At 35.5% G+C, this 18,717-nt stretch overlaps 3 protein-coding genes across 4 annotated transcripts; 2 read left to right on the forward strand and 1 right to left on the reverse strand.

Moving 5' to 3' along the window:
- The first annotated feature begins 1,588 nt into the window (after positions 1–1,588).
- Positions 1,589–7,864, forward strand: LOC120282635 (disease resistance protein RGA2-like). Of its 2 annotated transcripts, none has more exons than XM_039289470.1 (5): positions 1,589–2,098; positions 2,253–5,635; positions 6,245–6,385; positions 6,542–6,729; positions 7,485–7,864. In XM_039289470.1, exons 1-3 carry the CDS (start codon positions 1,624–1,626, stop codon positions 6,245–6,247), a joined length of 3,861 nt encoding a protein of 1,286 aa, XP_039145404.1. In that variant the 5' UTR covers positions 1,589–1,623; the 3' UTR covers positions 6,248–6,385; positions 6,542–6,729; positions 7,485–7,864. The 2 variants fall into 2 exon arrangements, with proteins under 2 accessions (XP_039145404.1, XP_039145405.1); XM_039289471.1 differs by having other exon boundaries at positions 6,245–6,325.
- A 700-nt stretch (positions 7,865–8,564) lies between these two features.
- On the reverse strand, positions 8,565–11,931 carry LOC120282636 (putative disease resistance protein RGA1). The gene is made up of 3 exons (XM_039289472.1): positions 11,474–11,931; positions 9,002–11,353; positions 8,565–8,789 (listed from the first exon to the last, which is right to left on the reverse strand). The coding sequence occupies exons 1-2, from the start codon at positions 11,880–11,882 to the stop codon at positions 9,006–9,008; spliced, it is 2,757 nt and encodes a 918-aa protein (XP_039145406.1). The 5' UTR covers positions 11,883–11,931; the 3' UTR covers positions 8,565–8,789; positions 9,002–9,005.
- Positions 11,932–14,035: 2,104 nt separating this feature from the next.
- Positions 14,036–17,616, forward strand: LOC120282505 (disease resistance protein RGA2-like). The gene is made up of 3 exons (XM_039289327.1): positions 14,036–14,534; positions 14,622–17,058; positions 17,203–17,616. The coding sequence occupies exon 2, from the start codon at positions 14,816–14,818 to the stop codon at positions 17,018–17,020; it is 2,205 nt and encodes a 734-aa protein (XP_039145261.1). The 5' UTR covers positions 14,036–14,534; positions 14,622–14,815; the 3' UTR covers positions 17,021–17,058; positions 17,203–17,616.
- Positions 17,617–18,717: the final 1,101 nt, after the last annotated feature.

Here is an 18,717-nt window from a genome sequence, read left to right on the forward strand (position 1 = left end):
CACTTTGTTATTTATTCCGCTTTGTTACATTTTGTATGTTTTTTGAAATTATTGAATATTTTTGTGATCCCGATATTTTTAGTGGTTGCTTATTGGGCTCTCAAGCTCATAATCCTGTTGTTAATTATTTTTTCAGGTTTTGAGGCCTTGTATGTCTACTTGGTTTCGGCTTTGTAGGTGTGCGGCCGTTTGTCAGCGCACTGGGCCTGATGAGCCGGGTTCGGGGCGTGACAATATTCATTATACTTTTATCCATTAATCTCCTACTCCAGTTGATGCTTACGAGCTCTGCTACTTGTCTTCAGAATATACAACACATTCAGTTTATTGGAGTTTAAAAGCTAATTTTTTCTCATTTCTTTACCCTTATTTCTAGTGGATTATTTTATTATTGCTTATTTCTAGTGGATTATTTTATTATTGATTAGTTAATTAAGAACTTATTATTTTGGTTTTATAAAGTGGACAATTCATGAACCCTCAATCGTGTATTTGAAAAAGTTGACTCTCAACCTTTTACTTTGAAAAAAAATGAATTATCGGCTTTCTAGCGGTTAGGACTTATCATTAATTTTTTTTATTATTATCTTGAGAGTAGTATCTAAGATATTTTATACACCGAAAAAATTTAAGAACCAAGACTCTTTTTTCTTCTCTTCCAACCTCACAACCTTTAAGAACATGAACCATGGGGAGAATTTTTCAAAAAATTTATTTGACTAGAACTTGATATGTATATACAAATAAAGTGGATAAAATATAAACTTATAATAAACTAAAAATACAAAAAAATTAAGGTATCATGAGAAGGAGAGATAAAAACAAAACAGAAAACAACCGAAAAAAAAAATCTATTGAGAAAAAAGAGAATGATAAAAAGTAATTAAAGAGATTGATAACACCATTCGAACTAGGCCTCATGGCTGAAAAGAAGCGCTTGATATATATTATACTTTGTTTTTGTATGATTAATTTTTTTTAAAAAAATTGGATAAATCAGGTGCTTATACACCATTAAATAAAACTTATATTGCTTCAATAATAATTAAAAAAAAAGCATTTTATAGCATGTTGTGTCATAGATGTAGAGTGACAAAGCAGAGCAACAGTATGATTGATTTTGAGTTTAAAGGTTGTTTCTTCCATGAATCATGAGTATTGTTGAGAAATTTACGTACTGATTCCAAGTCTTGCATATATTATTCATTGACATGCTTGAAGTCATTTACTCGTGTTTTTTTTTATCCTAGTCTTGCATATATATTCTTGGTTGAGTAACTGGCCTGGACAGCCAATGCTGACAACACTTTTGAGACGTTTGTCTGTTAATGTCCTTTTCCATCCATCTTCTTGTGTCCTTCCATTAACTTTCACATGTCTTGTGGATTTATGTGTGACTTTTTTTTAAAATACTAAAAAAAAACATGGATAAACCATTGCCACTAAAGAGTTTTATCCAATTTTTTTTTAAAAAAATTGTTCAATTGTTTTTTTTTTTAATAATTATGGGAGAAGACCATTGACTTGGGCTTGTTATCTACTAATCTGACGGCCGTGTGGAACGCATATATATCATTGCAAAAGAACACACAGTTTTCTTTGGTGACAAACCTTCAGCTCATCATGGTTTCTGTTAACTTAGCAGGCATGACAGGAGCCATTCTTGCACCATTATTACCTCATGCTCTGGACAAATTAATCAGCTGTTTGGTGGAGTATCTTTCCAGGGACGAGGCATCATCCTCTAGTGAAGTAGATAAACATCAACAACTGCAGAATGAGCAGGAAGCCTTGGAAGATGCCAATATCAAGCTCAAGATTATGCAAGATGAAGTCAGGAAGTTGCATAAACGAGATAAAAAAAATATGAGGCTTATCCATATCAACAACAAACTCAGAGATGTGGGTTATGAGATTCAAGACTTGGAAGGTGATTTGGAGTACATGGAGCTGCAACGAAAGGTTGAGGAGATCAACCTGCAGGATGAAGCTGATGACAAGAGACAATCTAAAAAACCAAAACGCTTGTTTTGGTTTTCTTGGATAACAGGACAATCAAGCAACAAAAGACGTCGGCTTTCTTCATCTGTGTCCACAGGTTTGTTGTCTTTTATATTTGTCTTAATTAATTTATCCAGTATATTTTTCATGTTCCTCTCAATCTGTATATATATTTGCATGCTAGATGGATAAATTAATCAAGGCAGATTTAATTTATGGAAATTATACTTTGGAATTTAATTATATTGCAGATGATATAGTGAATAGGATGAGGACTATTGTAAAACAAATTAATTGCATTGACTCAGAGATGACTACTGAAATTAAGGTGGATCAGTTGTTTCAACAAATTGTCCTGAATGGTGTTTATGATCCTTGGGGACAACATCAAGTGAAAAAAAACCATGGACGTGAGACGACATCATCAATAAAGGAAAGGAAGATATATGGTCGAGACTCGGAAATTGAAAGGTTGACAGAGTTGCTGACAAAACCAACTAAGCTCATTGGCAATATTTCTGTTGTATCAATTAGTGGGATGGGTGGTATTGGCAAAACTGCTCTGGCAGAATTTGTCTTTAACAGCCAAGAAATTAAAGATCATTTTGACAAAAGAGTATGGATATGTGTTACAGACAACTATGACAGATTCAGAATCATCAAAGAAATCATAGATTTACTTTCTATGGATGATGACATTAAATTTCCACATGATACTACCAGTTTGGATCTTCTTGAGACAAAACTTAAAAGAAGTCTAACAGGGAAAAAGTTTCTGCTGGTGCTAGATGATGTTTGGTCTGCTGAATGGCAACAACTCCTTGACTCTCTTCGATCTTCACAGGTTAAGATTGTTAAAATCTTGGTGACTTGTAGAAATCCTAAAGCATTAGGAAGTCAAGACAGAAATTATGGCATTTCTTTGGAAGGTTTATATGATGCAGAATGCTGGTCATTTTTTTTTAATTGTGTCTTCGCAGATGAGAATTCTGATAACTACCCGAAAAGACTACTTAGCATCGGATGGCAGATAATGAAAAAGCTGAATGGGTCACCATTAGCAGTGAAAACAGTGGGAAGAATTTTAGGATGCAGTTTGACTGAAAAGCATTGGAAGGATCTATTAGAGAGTGATTTGTGGAAATTAGAAAATGATGAAAATGATATTATGTCTGTGCTTGCATTAAGTTATTATCATCTACCTCAGCATCTTCAGTTGTGCATTGCCTTTTGTTCGGTGTTTCCCAAAAATTTTAGTTTTGACAAGTTAAGTGCTATTGACATGTGGATAGCTCATGGTTATGTACATGAAAATGGAAGCAGTTCAAAGACAATGAGAGATATCGGAAGAGAGTATTATGCTGAACTAGTAGCAATGGGTTTCTTTAGCAATAATGTATCTTTCAAAATGCATAATTTAATTCATGATTTGGTCCATTCAATTTCTCATGGGGAAATTTATATTTATGAGGGTCGAAAAGATGAAAAAATCTCAAAAAATGTCCGCCATTTATGTGCACGAAGTTTGTTTGATCTTGGATTGGTGTACAAAACTAATAACTTGCGCACACTTGTGTTATACAGAGCTGGTGACGTGTGTGCTTTTCTCAACCATGGAGCGTTCAAAAGAATCAGAGTGTTGGTCATCTTAGATACTAATATGGAAGAACTCCCCGAAACTATTGTGAATCTAAGATACTTGCAATATCTAGATTTGGAGAAAACCAATATCAAATCAATACCAGAATCAATATGTGTGCTTTATCAGTTGAGAGTGTTGAAATTGCCACCTCTGTATACCCACCCAAGTCTATTTCATAGCCTCATAGAATTTCGAGAGTGGAACTTATTTAAAGCTGATAATGCAATTTACTCCTCGCGGGGCTGGCCAATATTTTCTGTGAAAAGGGGAGGAAATAACATGATCTCACAATTGAGGAATATGAACGAACTAAGGGGATCAATTATGATTAATGGCTTGGAGAACATTGACACTGCAGAAGAAGGGATGAAAGCCAAATTGAAGGAAAAATGTCACATTGATGTATTAACTTTAAGTTGGAAATATACAGCGGATGGTTGCAAGCATGATGTCCAAGAAGAAGTACTTGAAGGTTTTCAACCTCATCCTAACTTAAATTGTCTATTCATTGAAGGGTACATGGGTTCCAAATCGCCAAGCTGGCTTATGATATTACAGAAGCTACAAACACTATACTTATTTGAATGTAGAAACTGGGCACGTCTACCTGCAGCACTTGGGTTGTTACCCTCCCTTGTAGCACTGGGGTTATCAGGCATTAATAACATAACAATTGAGGGTGATGATACTGTGACTCAAATGTTTACTTCACTGGAATTCCTTGAATTGAAGAAAGCAACAGTTTCTTTCGAGGGCATGTTGTTGTCATCATCATCATCTTTAACAACAGCAAGTTGCCGCAAGTTATTTCCTCGTCTTCAGAGTCTGATAGTGGAGAAATGCAACGGAGTGAATGGATTACCCTGGAAAATGCTTTCTTCATTAAAAGCTCTCAAAATAAATGCTAGTCGTGGGCTCCAAGGTCAAGTGCCAGGATGCCTCCAAAACCTAAATTCTCTTACTTCATTGAAAATAAAAGGGTTAAAGATTGAAAACACGAACATGAGGGCACAACAGCAGCAGCTGGGGGGACTCGTACCAAATTTACGAAAGCTTAACATAGAATGTTGTGAAAATGTGGGATTTCTACTTGATGTATTGCTTAGTATTCCTTCACTAAAGAAATTGACTATTTCCAAATGTGGTGGTCCAGTAAGTCTTTCTTCACTTTCACACTTGTCTTTCCTTACATACATTTCATTACAAGAGGTGGAGATAACAGTGGATGACGTCACTCTAGTGTTTCCGTCTCTTCAAACTTTGAGATTGAAAGAAGCATCAATGATTTTCCAGAACATGCCATCATCGTCGTCGTTGTCGGAAACAACACAAAATCTAAACCACTTTCCCATGCTTACCGACCTCACAATTGCGTGTCGTGAAGTGAATGGGTTACATTGGCCCTTGTTTTCAACACTAAAGAGCCTAAAGAACATAAATAGTCCTGAACTGGATGACCACTTGTTGCCAGGATGTCTCAATGCCTCCTCTGTTCTTACTTCTTTGCAACTGACTGGGGCAAAGATTAAAACCTTTCATGCAGAGTTGATGGCGACACCGAATGCACTTCGGTATTTATGTCTTGAAGATTGTAATGAGCTGATATCAGTGGAGGGTCTACATGCCCTTCCCTCCCTGATATTTTTACGGATCATTAATTGCCACCAATTCAGAACCCTATTTATGGAGCAGATCACAGAACAGGGTGTCTTTCTTCCAAAACTCTCTGACATATATATTGAGTCTTGTGAAAATCTGGAATCTCTGCCGGCTTGGGTGCCTCGTCTTCCTTTGCTCATATCATTGAGTATTACCAAGTGTCCCAAGTTCCATTCATTGCCGGAGGGCGGCCTCCCTTCCTCACTTCAAAGATTGACGATAAGAGAATGTGACCCCAGCTTAATGAAACAGTGCCAACAAGAGGGCTCTCCTGATTGGTTAATGATTGAGCACATCCCTGTACAAACTTATAAATGGAATGAAATTTATTTGGTATGGATCCTTCTCTTCTTCTCATTTGATTATTGATCACATTATTATTTTCACTTTCATATGACCAGTCAAAATTTTATCTTAAGCAAATAATCATCTTCTCATATCTTATATGGTTTTGATCTCATTTTTTGTCAACCCATGTCATATACCGCCTTTTTAGGATATTTTCACCTTAGATTACATGGAATTGTATCTTATGCATATCTTTATTTCTAAATTAGTGCGCAAGCACCACAATCCACTTGGTAAATAATCCACAAAAAATTGTGAAAAAACAACTAAGTAATGAAAATCCAGACCTTTTTTTCTTCTTTTTTTTACAACCATCCTTACGAAAGACATGAATGAATTGCTTATGTATTCCTTTAGTCAGACATTAGGGTTCTTGTTTTATTTATTTATAGAGTATAGTTAATATTTATTTTTCATTATGTTATGCTTTCGCTTTATGTAAATAATCAGGAGGGTGTCCTGTTATAATATATGTGAGTTGTTTATCCATTTTTCTAAAAACTAAATGATGGATGTCTATGTTAGTTATTTGCCATTTAGCATTTAAACTCTTTAGCTCTTGCAATTTCTTATTTTTTAAACCTTTTCATGCAGTGAGCATTTTTGGATTAAATTCTGGCCAGTGATTATAGGCTGCAAGCCTACAAAGAGACCTCTCACAATTTGTCTATGGCAGTGAGTTGTTTTTGTTCGTTAATGAAAACTAAAGTGTGAACATGGTTGCCATTATTATCGGTAATGCCATATTTTATGAGTATTTGATGCTATTATTTAATTTATGCCCTTTTCATTGATGGTGGTTCATCAAGTGCGTTCTTTACTGTTCTAGAGTTTTCTTTGGGCACACATTGTAGCATATTCCTCAATTACTTTTTTGTTTTGTGGTTGCAGCTAAATTACATGCCCTTCTAGGCGCTCACCAGGGGGAGTAATTGCAGAGGAGTTGATCATTTTAACGTTATGATAGGAAAACAATCTGTCCTTTTTGTCAACTTTTGCTCAGTGGAATTCAACAACTCAAAAGCATAACTCTCTTACACTCATGGTTTCAAAGTTACTTTCCACCCCACAAGAAGGAGGTAAATTTGTGCATGATTATGAAACATTTTGCCAGTGTGATTTTCTATACTTCATATTCGCACTTCTGTTGTCTGTTCATACTACATTTTTTTTGGTGTTATTATATATTTTAATTTCACTTAATGTTCATCAGTATTTACTGGTCATATTACTTGCTAGTTAGTGTCCTCAGCCTCACTGTCTCACAATTCCTTATTCTTTTAGCCTTTTAATGCATTTCTCTTTCTCAATGAATTCCAGCTAGTGATCACAGCTGTGAAGGACCCTCTAGGAATTTATCTATAATTTGTAACCATAATATATTTTTTTTTCTCTAGAAAAACCATAAATTTGTTTTGGCTCAAAAAAATTAATGAAGACATGATTTCGGTAATCATCAAGAACATGATCTTGTTTGGCTAACACCCTCCTGGCTGTTGTAGGTTCATCAAGTTTGTGTTTTACTGGCATGGATCCTTTTCTATTTGTTAAAAAAATTATCTTCAGAAAAGGAACACATATATGAGGAAGCCTTGAATTTTGACTAGTGATTTTTTATCTGGTACTTCTCCTTCGAGTTATTTACTGTTTATAATTTATAATCTTTCATTTTATTACTTCGGAAAATGAGTTTGGATTAACTCCCATACCCCATGAATAAATTTTGTCACTGTTTCAAAGCATTTTTCAATTATGAAGCAGATGGATGAATAGTTTTCTCTTTTTGTAAAAATTGCAAATACATCTATTACATAACTTCTTTGAACTAATGCAGACTTCATTTTGAAATAACCTGGTCAATGGAAGTGAGGACAAGCAAAGTCAAAGTTTTCTCCAACAAATGCTCAATACTTGCGTCTCTTTAACATGCTGCTTGGGCTTGAATTTATAGCATCAATTATATGACTGACACTCTTGAAAGATTGGAGGCAAATGTGATTGCATCACCACCACTCATCTGAAGCATTCAAGATTTCATTAAACAAACTGTGAAGAGAAATGTGGATGAAGCTTTTTTTTTTCCTTTTTGGTTGGAGAGCTAATAACTGTTGTGTTATTAATATCGATTTACTCTTTCTCGATTTCAATGTTGCTGCAAAAGCAAAATGTTATATGTTTTTGTTCCGACACATTTTTTTAATTAATAAAAATAGATAAATCACAAATTTATTGAGACTTGTCACTATAACAAAGGATCCTAGTTGTTGTATTAACCTCTGCTTTGCAGATGGATTCATAAACATATATAACATGGTCTTTAGAAAATTGGCAGAAGCTGGGAAGCACTTGTTATTGTTTAATTATGAATTTGTGGTGCAGGAGAGAACCTGGATTGACCTCTAAGTGTGACCTTTTCATGTTGCCTGAATGGAAAATTTTAATAGATGCTTAATTAATCATCTCGTTCTTTTAAAGAAAAGCATCTCAGTATTATTTGATCAGCCTTTTTTGACAGATGTTTATCTAAATTACAAAGGAAAGGTTAAAGTGGGAGAAATAAAAAAAAGAAAAACTGGGTGGAAAAATCAATAATTAATCCAAGACAAGGTGTTCCATAAAACAATTTGCATCAGTTTATACTGAATTCAGTCAGATTCATTCAATTTTCTATATAAAGTTACTGACTAATGTGCCCAGTTCTCATTTTGTCTGAATGAAACAAAGCAATAAATCATACAGCCTCATAGTCTTGGCACCAAAAACATGGAGAAATTGGAGAGAAATCTTTCACCATGTGTAGTCATCACCAATCACAAATATAAAAAAGCAGCCTTCCTCTTGAGATTAAAGAATAATTAGCTGCAAAATAGAGTGACACTGAAGGGCAATTAAGCATAATCATTCCTGACAACTCTGAACATAATGAACTTTTGATATGAAATCACATAGCAGGTCCACGGTAGTAGCATCAACAACAGAAAACAACATGTCCAATGGAAGCATACTAAGTAAACATACACAAGTTAAAAAATGATAACATGAAAATAACAGAACAAACGATGATAGATATAACCCAAGAGGTTAACCAGAATCCAGTCATCAATGTGAAGCTCCAACAAATCCGATGAAGTATCAAGACCTGATAAACAAATGTAATTATCAAAAAGCATTCCAGAAAAAATCACAATCATAACCTATGTATGGATGCAGCAATCAATCCTAGAGCATGAGAAAACCATACATACACTTGGCGAAAGAAGATTAAAGTGCTGATTAGTTGAAACTGGAAAATAAGAAGGTAAACCAATTAATCTAATGAAAAATAGAAGAGGTTTGATAGCATCCACATACCGAATCATCTTTTTGAGTCTGTTGTTATATCCAAATATCTAAGAGAGGTGAGGCCAGAGATGCATGGCAGTTGTCCATTGAGTCTAGGACTAGAAATTATTCGGAGCCGCTTCAGTGATGAAAGCATGGACCACGGAAATCCATTCAGACTACTGCATTTTGAAATACGGAGATAACGAAGCCGAGGAAAAAAACTGCGGTCTTGCATTGTTGCTTCGGACAATGACATTCCCTCAAATGACACTGAAACTCTCTCCAATTCCAGCTTCTCTAAGGATGGAAACACCACCTGTATGTTGTCACTGCCCTCAATTAAAACATGGTCCATGCCACTCAAATACAGATACTTGAGGAACAGGAGTTGTCCAATTTGTGGTAGCCTTGATAAGTTTTCACAAGAACACAACTTAATCTCATGTAGATTCTGTAATTCAAGTGTTGAAAGCCAACTTGGAGATTGGAAGCCATTGTATCCATCAATGTAGAGATACTTCAGAGAGTGATGAGGTTGGAGAGCTTCAAGTACTTGCAATGCAACTTCAGAATCACAACCTGAACCAGAATTCGACCAAACCAAGAGCAAACACTCAACTTGATCTCTTTCTTTCAATTTAGCAATATTGCTCACATCTTCAATTTTCTTGATGTTCTCAAGGGATCTGATGGTAACGATTCCTCTTAGTTCCCTCATGTCATTCAGTTGGTGCATCCATTGGCCAACATCTTCATTCACAGGACATTTTAGGTCATAATGCATGATGAAATCAGGCACAATTCCATGGTTTACTCTGGAAAATGGAAGACCAGTGTGGTTGCTAGAAGAGTGGAGAAATATATCCGTGTCTGGTAATCTCAATACTTTCAGGTGGTGAAGTTCAGGAAATGATTCAGGCCATGACTTGATGCTTGTTTGGCGTAAATCAAGGTAGCGCAAGTGCTTCAGTTGGTGAACAACATTTGGAAATTCTTGGACATCATAATCAACTATAATCAATACACGGATGTTTTTCACTGCTTCAAGCACAAGTACATCTAATTCTGATTTATATAACACAAGTGTACGCAAGATTTTAATCTCATATACACCGCTAAGTTCGAGCTGGCCTCGCACACACAAGTGGTGAACATTCTTGGGAATTTTTTTTCGTGATTGACCTTCATATATATAACATTCATTTGAAGAAACAAAATGTGCCAGATCATGCAATTGATTATGGATGATGTAGGATGGCAAACAGGGATGAGGTGTGAAGATAGACATAGCCAATAGTTCATTAAAGCATTCACATCCCACCTCCTCAGCTGTCTTTGAAGTATTCTCAGCTCGAGGCAAATAACCATGTGCTAACCACATGTAGACTAATTCAGTCACATCAAACTGATAACCCTTAGGGAAAACTGAACAGAAAACAAAGCATAATTGAAGATGAGAGGAAAGAAGACTGAACCAAACCGTTAGTGCTGGCATAATGCCATCTGGATAATAAAATTTTGAATCCCTCAGATTTCTGTCCCAGACATTTTTCCAGTGCTTCTCACTCCGGTCTTGTCTTAATATTTTTCCTACCATATTTGCTGCTAAAGGTGATCCTTTCAATGTCATTGCAATCTCCCTGCCCATCGTCTGCAGTTCATCGGAGTACTTTTGAGGATGATCATCATCATTCATAAGGATCCACCAACAGTCATCTTCCTTGAGACCTTTAAGAATTGTTTCATATCTCTTGCCCATTCCCTTCAATAACTTTTGATCCCTGGCTATAACAATGATTTTAACACAATCAATCTCAGTAGATTCTAGAAATAACAAGAGTTCCATCCATTCACTTGAACAAACATCATCGAGCACCAAAAGGAACTTCTTTGATGCTAAATTCACTTCAAGCATTCGCTCCAATAATTCCAAATTTGCGTAATGTGAAAATCTGGAACCTCTGTATGTGGAAAATGACTCTAGAATCTCTCTTGTGATCCTCAGCCTATCAAAATTTTCAGAGACACAGATCCATGCTTTTTCATGGAAGTGATTAGCGACATCTTGACTGTTGAATACACACTGAACTAGGGTAGTCTTGCCAACTTCACCTGTTCCAATCACTGGGTAAACTGAAATCTGTCCACTGATACTCAACTGCCTCAACATCTTTGTTAATTTCTCTATCTCCCTGTCTCGGCCATAGATTTTTCCAGCATTTGTTGACACTGTCATCACAGGTTTATTGGGGGTCATATGTTGCTGCTTTCCAACTTCACTATCTTTCTTCATCATCTTTGGTTGTCTAACCCTACGATTCAGACAACCTTGGATGAGGTGTTGTGCAATGTTTCTTATTTGATCAATCAAACTGGAATCTGCATAATAAATTTGAATGAACTATAACTAAACTAGGGCAACGAAGAGCAATGAATTTATTTATCTGTTTTTTTTATTAAAAAAATTGCAATAAAAATGAATTTGGTAGAAAGACAAACCTTGGGGACGTTTTCTTCTTCTACCAGATGGACTTGGAACAGTTTCAAGTAACTCTGTGTACTCCAACTCATCTAACAAGTCTTGAATCTTATAGACAACATCGCTGACTTTGTGAGAGCTCGTTGGAACGTGTTGGGTGTTAAACAACACATCATCATCATCATCATCATCATCATCATCATCATCATCCCCCATCCAAAACATCATCATCTGTTGCTGGGATCTATCTTTCTCGATATTTTTCTTGATCATTTTCAAAACATCATTGAGGGAAACCATTTCATCTCTCAAAACATCGGATGCAGAGAGTTCCTGTTTGGAAAGATAATCATCAACATAGCTGTGTAGTTTGTCAAACTCAACCTCAGCCAAAAAATCGAAAGCCTGTGAGAAACTTGAGGATGCCATGCTGATACATTTCAGGGAAGGGAAGAAGAGGTTTTGTGTGTTTTTGTTACAGTAATAATTAAAGTGGGTAAACCATAATTTTAGAAGAATAAACCCGGAAGGAAAACAAATACTAGAGTTCTCTCACTAGCAATGAGACTGAGGCACTTGATACAAGAAAAAGAGGAGAAGAGGAAAATAAAGAAGAAACTGAAAAGGGTAGGGAAGTTGGATCGGCGAAGGCTACTAACTAGAATCACAGGCCTGTCCGAGCTGACTGAGGGAGTAGACTACTCCTAAGCTATATTAGGGTTTGAATTGCCGGGAATGTTCGCAACTTTTGCGCTCATGAAATTGAGGGAGCGCTTGAAAGCTATGGAAAACCACCATGAAAGAAGCATATTAGCAATTTTAAGGATAATAGTATGAAAAGATAAAGCAAGTAATTGAAAGATATGAGTATTTCGTTCCAGCCAGATATTTTAAATAATTGCTCCAAAACCGAGGTCCCACAAAGTCCGTTGACTAGAATTTAACGATGGAGCCAGGATGTCTAAATTCAAGAGATAGATGGAAGGGGTAAATGTAACTCGAATAATTGATTAAAGAAGGACCAAATTCGTTCCGAGTATTCACATTCGAGAAAAAAAGGTGTTCCACTGTTTAAGAAATTTAGAAGTTTTGTGATAGAGAACAATTGTATCTATGGCATTTTGACTACATCCTTTTTTGAACAAATTTAAGAAAGTTAGAATTTTATTATCCCAAACATGGCAACAAAATAAAGTAATTTTATATGGGCAATAGAGATTTTAGAATTGAGAGTATTGCGGATTGCGCGAGCCTCCATCTATTAAAATTTGTAGAAGGACTTAACAGAGAAGATTCCATTTTTTTTTTTTTCTAGTACCCAGGTATTGAAATCATCCTGGTTGTTAGAGCAGTCAGGAATTAAATTCAAAAGAGACAAGTGCAAAGACTTGGTGTTGGAAGTTAGATATAAAACAGATATCAATAAAGTAAAAGACCAAGTATCAATAGGCCAAGCAACCGTTAGGCAAGTTGTTACATTTGACAAATAGCCTCTTGTTTTGTTTAGGATATTTATTTAGAATAATCAAATATTTTATGCAACATGTGGACACGATTGCTTTGGAAAAATCGGATGTTAAATTTTAAAATTTATGTAACATGAGGACACAATTAAACGCGTTTGTAAAAAATAAAATTATCCAATGGAGAATACCAAATTTCCACTTTCTCAAGTTGAGAAAAGAAAGTACAATATGTTTGGATGGAGGTAATCATCCCCCTCTAGAGGGGGATGATTACTAATCCCAATGCACACCCATGTTTGGGTGTGCATTGGATTCTTTGATTACCCTCCATGGGGTGATGTTATCACCCCATGGAGGGTGATCATCATTCCCCCCAAAATTGGGGGGAATGAGGGGAAGGGAGAGGGTAATGGACATGAAATGTCAATTTTACCCTCTCCCAATGTATATATATATATATATATATAATATTAATATTAAAATAATTAATTTATAATAATTAGATAATAATTCTATATTAAATAAATAAATATTTGGGGGTAATGGGTATTTTTTCACGGAAAATTTTTATTTTACCCTAATCCAAATTATTTGTATTAAAAAATATTAATTTAATTAAGAATTATTATAATTAATTCCAATAATTATTAAATGAAGATATGTTATTTAAATATTTAATTTAAATATTAAAATTAATAAATGATATTTAAAATATGTATAATTAAAGAAAATTTATTAATTAACCGTTAATTATAATAATTAAATCATAAAGTGAGAAAACTAATTAAATATTTAAACATAATTAAATATTTTATAACTAAAATAATTAATTGATTTAATTAGTTAACTATAATAATTAATATGAATAATACAAAATATTATTATAAATAAAAATTATTTATTATTAAAGAAAAACTCACTATATTATTTAGTATTATTTGATTATATTAAGGGCACAAATGTAATCATACACTATCTTCCTTTTTTATTTTTTTATTTCTAATAAATTACTTATATACTTTTCTCATTCCCAATGAATTACTCTCTCAACCAAACAAAGTTTTCATTCCCATCCCCCTCTCCAAAGTTTTCATTCCCCATTCCATCATCCAAACGGTACCGAAGAGCTGTCTCCACAATCTCTTTCTCCCTCTCGATCTCGAGCTGTAAAGCCATCTGTATCCTCCACAATCGCTCCTCTCTCTCTCTCTCTCTCTCTCTCTCTCTATCTCTCTTGTTGCTGCTGCTGCCATGGCTTCAGCTAGCTTGTCAGCCTTGGCAAGATTTTTGCTGTCTCCTCTGCCTAACGTGGTAGTGGACAAATTATTCACTTATTTATTTGATTATCTATCCGAAGATGACCCATCATCATCATCAGCCACCGATGCAAATTCCCACAATATTTCGAAAGATGATTTGGAAGCCTTGAAGCGCTGCATTGGCAACATCAAGTTCAATCTAAATACAGCCAAACAGCTTCAGAAGCAAGACCAGAACCTCTCCCACTTGCTGACACAATTCAAAGATGTTGCCTATGAGATAGAAGACTCGCAAGATGAATTGGAGTACAGGGACCTGCAGAAAAAACTCGAGGAAGATCAGCTATCGCCGCCAGGTTTGTCTTTCTTCCATATCAATTCAATACATGAAATAAAAATAAAAAAATCTACTTAAAATGAGTTGAAATTCATCATGCATGCAGCCATCTTCGTTAGCGATCTGCGGAACATTATAAAACGATTTAATAGAATTGAGTCTGATCTAAGGCGTGCCGTTGAGATATCTGTGCATATGACCAAGCCAAATCTTGGTTTACAGCATGAACGAATAACTTCATCTGCTGTTACTGAAAGTAAAATCTATGGACGAGAGGATGAAAGAAAGCAGTTAATTTAAATGCTGAAGATGACAGGAGTTGGAAATGTCTGTGTCCTGCCAATTGTGGGGTTGGGTGGTACTGGAAAGACAGCTCTTGCTCAAATTGTATTCAACGATAAACAAATTGAAAAACATTTTCATTATAGGACATGGGTTTATGATTCTCAAGAATTTGATCGAGTGACTATCACAAGAGAGGTCCTGGAATCTGTTAGTAACAATGAATTCTCATGCAGTACGAATTTGGACAGTATGGAAAGAAAGCTCAAAAAAGCTTTGGCAGGGAAGAGGTTTTTGCTTGTTTTGGATGATGTTTGGACTCATGATTGGAAATGTTTACCAAGTTGGAAAGGTTATTCAGGTTGGAAAGGTTTTACAGGTTTTCTAGAATCTGCTGGTGCAGAGTGTGTCAAAATTGTGGTGACAACTAGAAACTCATCGGTACTGGAAGGGCGGCTAACTCCAGACATATTTACTCTGAAAGGATTGAAGAAGAAGGAATACTGGTCATTTTTTGTAAAATGTGTATTCGGTGAGGAAGAAGACCCGGCTAAGTGCCCTGTTACGTTGCAAAGTATCGGAGAACGGATAGTGCAGAAGCTGAAAGGATCACCTCTGGCAGCGAAAACAATAGGAAGGCTCTTATGGAAGGACACTAGAGAGGAGCAATGGATGCGTGTCTTGGAGAGCAATTTGTGGGAATTAGGGACTAATACCGATGATATCATGCCTGCACTCGCATTGAGCTATGATCATCTACCTGACCATCTTCAAAGGTGCTTTGTTTTTTGTTCTATCTTTCCCACAAATTACATGTTCACAATGCAAGATGTGGTCTACATGTGGATAGCACAGGGCTTTGTAAGTTCAGAGACACCAGAAGACACAGGAAGAGAATATTTTGATGAGCTATTGTCTAGGCATTTCTTCCAACCTTGCCAAGGTTCACCGTTCTTCAAATTTCATTCCTTAGCGCATGATTTGGCACGCTCAGTTTGCGCTGGTGAGTGTTGTTCATATGATATGAGAGACATATCACATACTGTTCGGCACTTGTGGGCTCCAGGACTGAATAGTATTCAGCTTGAACCCCAACAGAAAAGTTTGCGCTCATTTGTGGTGGGAAAATTTGAAAGCAATTTTCATCTCTTCAATCGAAATGAATTAAATGGCATATTGCATCACAATAGTGCAGCATTTAAAAGGATCCGGGTGCTGGTGTTAATTAATTGTAATGTGGTGTCTACATTTCCTGATGTTTTCAGTGACATGAAGCACTTGCGGTACCTGGATCTTTACAGAACCAGCATCATATCGGCACCAAAATCACTGTTTGTTCTTTACCACTTGAAATTGTTGAGATTACCGAATATTGATGTACTACCAGATCAATTCCACAAACTCATAAACCTTCGCTTTTTCAGAGTGAACACCGAAACTGTGACTAAAGACACAGTTCATGCCTATGAGATTGAATTTCCTGTGAAAAAGGAGAGTGGCTACAAGATAGCACAGCTGAGGGACATGAATGACTTAAGAGGAACACTTGTGATCAGAAAGCTCGAGAACATCGACAACAAGGAAGATGCAAGAAACGCCAATCTACACAAGAAATGCAACATCGAGTGCCTGCGCTTAATTTGGTCAAATTCTGGAGATGGCTGTGAGTCTAGTATTGCAGAAGAAGTGCTTGAAAGTCTCCGGCCGCATTCCCAACTGAAGAAACTACACATCAATGGTTACATGGGTGTGAATTCTCCCAGCTGGTTCATGACACTTCAACTGGAAAGGCTTCAAACAATAGAATTCTATGCTTGCAAGAATTGGGCAACTCTTCCTCCACTCGGCCAGTTGCAGTTTCTCACCTTTCTATCCTTAAATGCCATAGATGACATAACAATTGAGGGTGATGATCAGGTTGTCTCTCCCATATTCCCATTCTTGAAAGAGTTGGAATTGAAGGAGGTTTCTGTGACTTTCAGAGGTATGCCATTGTCAGCAGGAACAGGTGGTTGCAGCTACTTTCCTTGTCTTGTTCATCTCAGGATTGTGTGCTGTGATAGAGTTAGTGGATTGCCATGGCCAGTGTTGTCAGCTCTTCAAGTGCTACAAATTGAAGATAGTGAGGGTCTGGGTGATCAATTGCCAGGTTGCTTCAAATACCTCACTTCTCTTAAACATATTGACATTAAGGGACAAACATGCAATGCTCTTCAGTGGTGAAGGTCCTGGAAGTTATAAGACATTGTCATCTAACTTAGGTGGGTTGAATGCTTGTTGATTCTCTTCTGTGAAGATCTCCATTACTTTCTGCACTCGTGTTTTGTACTCATGTTTGCATATTGTATAGTTTACTATGTAATGAATTACAAATCACTTATTGGAGATGTATTGAATTGATGCAGCACTGAAAGAGAAAGAGAAAGAGAGAGTCAATGGAGATTGACAATGCAGACTGAAAAGAAGAAGGATGCAGACAGCAATAAGTCCATATTGTTGAAGAGTTCACTCAGAAACTAAGCAAAGTTGACTCTTCTTTATTAGATTGGATTACACTGTGTACGTAGAACAAATTAATCAAGTGCTGGTGTTTGATTGGATGTTTGTTTTGTTACTTTTGTGTGCTTTGTCAGCTTCCATGTTGGCAAGCTTTTAATGTTGTGTCTGTATATTATGTTTCTAAGTTAGTGTCTAAGCTAAGCTCGTCACTGTAAGCTTCATCAGTTATTTGAACTTCTCTGCAAAGCTCGTCACTGTAAGCTTAATCAGTTATTTGAACTTCTCTGCATCCTTGAGAGTGTCTTTTGAATGTGTATTTGACTGAGTGTTTAATTCTTCAACTTCTTTAGTTCTTAATTATTACGTATGACATTTTATATTTAGCCCTTTGTTGATGCCTATGCTATTTATATCTACTCTCAGTACTTGTAAATTTTCATATAGTATTTAATTATGTTTGATTTGGGTAAGTGAACTATATATGCTTGGATTTTGTATTTGAAATGACCATTAGATGAGCAAACTCCTTTTCATGTTGACAAATTGTTAGTTTGTTCACGTTTAATTATTTGTACAAAAATCAAACCAATATCATTTTATATCTACTCTCAGTACTTGTAAATTTTCATATAGTATTTAATTATGTTTGATTTGGGTAAGTGAACTATATATGCTTGGATTTTGTATTTGAAATGACCATTAGATGAGCAAACTCCTTTTCATGTTGACAAATTGTGAGTTTGTTCACGTTTAATTATTTGTACAAAAATCAAACCAATATCATTTTGTATGTTTATTATTACCAATAGTTTTAATCAAAATTCTATTGGATAGAACCAAAATCATTTTGCATGTTGCTAACTAGAGAAGCTCCCTCTCTAGTTTGGGCCTTTTTTTCTGTTGGTTTTTTTGTATGGTGTTGTAGTTGGTTCTCCTATTTCTTGTGGGCGTGGGGTCTTGTTTTATTTGTAGCTTATGTTTGTTGCTCTCCTTTTTAATGAATGTGGTTTATCCAATATATATATATATATATATATATATATATATTTGTAAAGAACCATTATAATTTGATTTCCAATTATACATCAAGGGTGCAATTCTTGATAGCTATTCAACATTCATCTACAAATGAATGACTTGTCCATCATTTTATGAGTTTCAAATGGTACTCCAAAGTTTTTCTATCCAAACTTTCTAATAATTGTTTGTTTTTTTGTTTTAATAAATAGATGACAAGCACGGAAGCCCTTCTTATTTAAGAGAAGCCAGTGTACACAGAAGTGGAGTTAATAATTCAACACACATGTGCTCTTACCTTATATAGATTTTGGAGTTCGATCTCAAGTCATTTTAAAATAAACACTCTAAAGGACTTGATGTTAAAAAACCAAAAGTCCATGACCACCAATTATATTTTACAC

This window comes from Dioscorea cayenensis, chromosome 18 (genome assembly GCF_009730915.1).
Source record: "Dioscorea cayenensis subsp. rotundata cultivar TDr96_F1 chromosome 18, TDr96_F1_v2_PseudoChromosome.rev07_lg8_w22 25.fasta, whole genome shotgun sequence".
In the NCBI taxonomy this organism is placed as follows: Eukaryota; Viridiplantae; Streptophyta; class Magnoliopsida; order Dioscoreales; family Dioscoreaceae; genus Dioscorea; species Dioscorea cayenensis.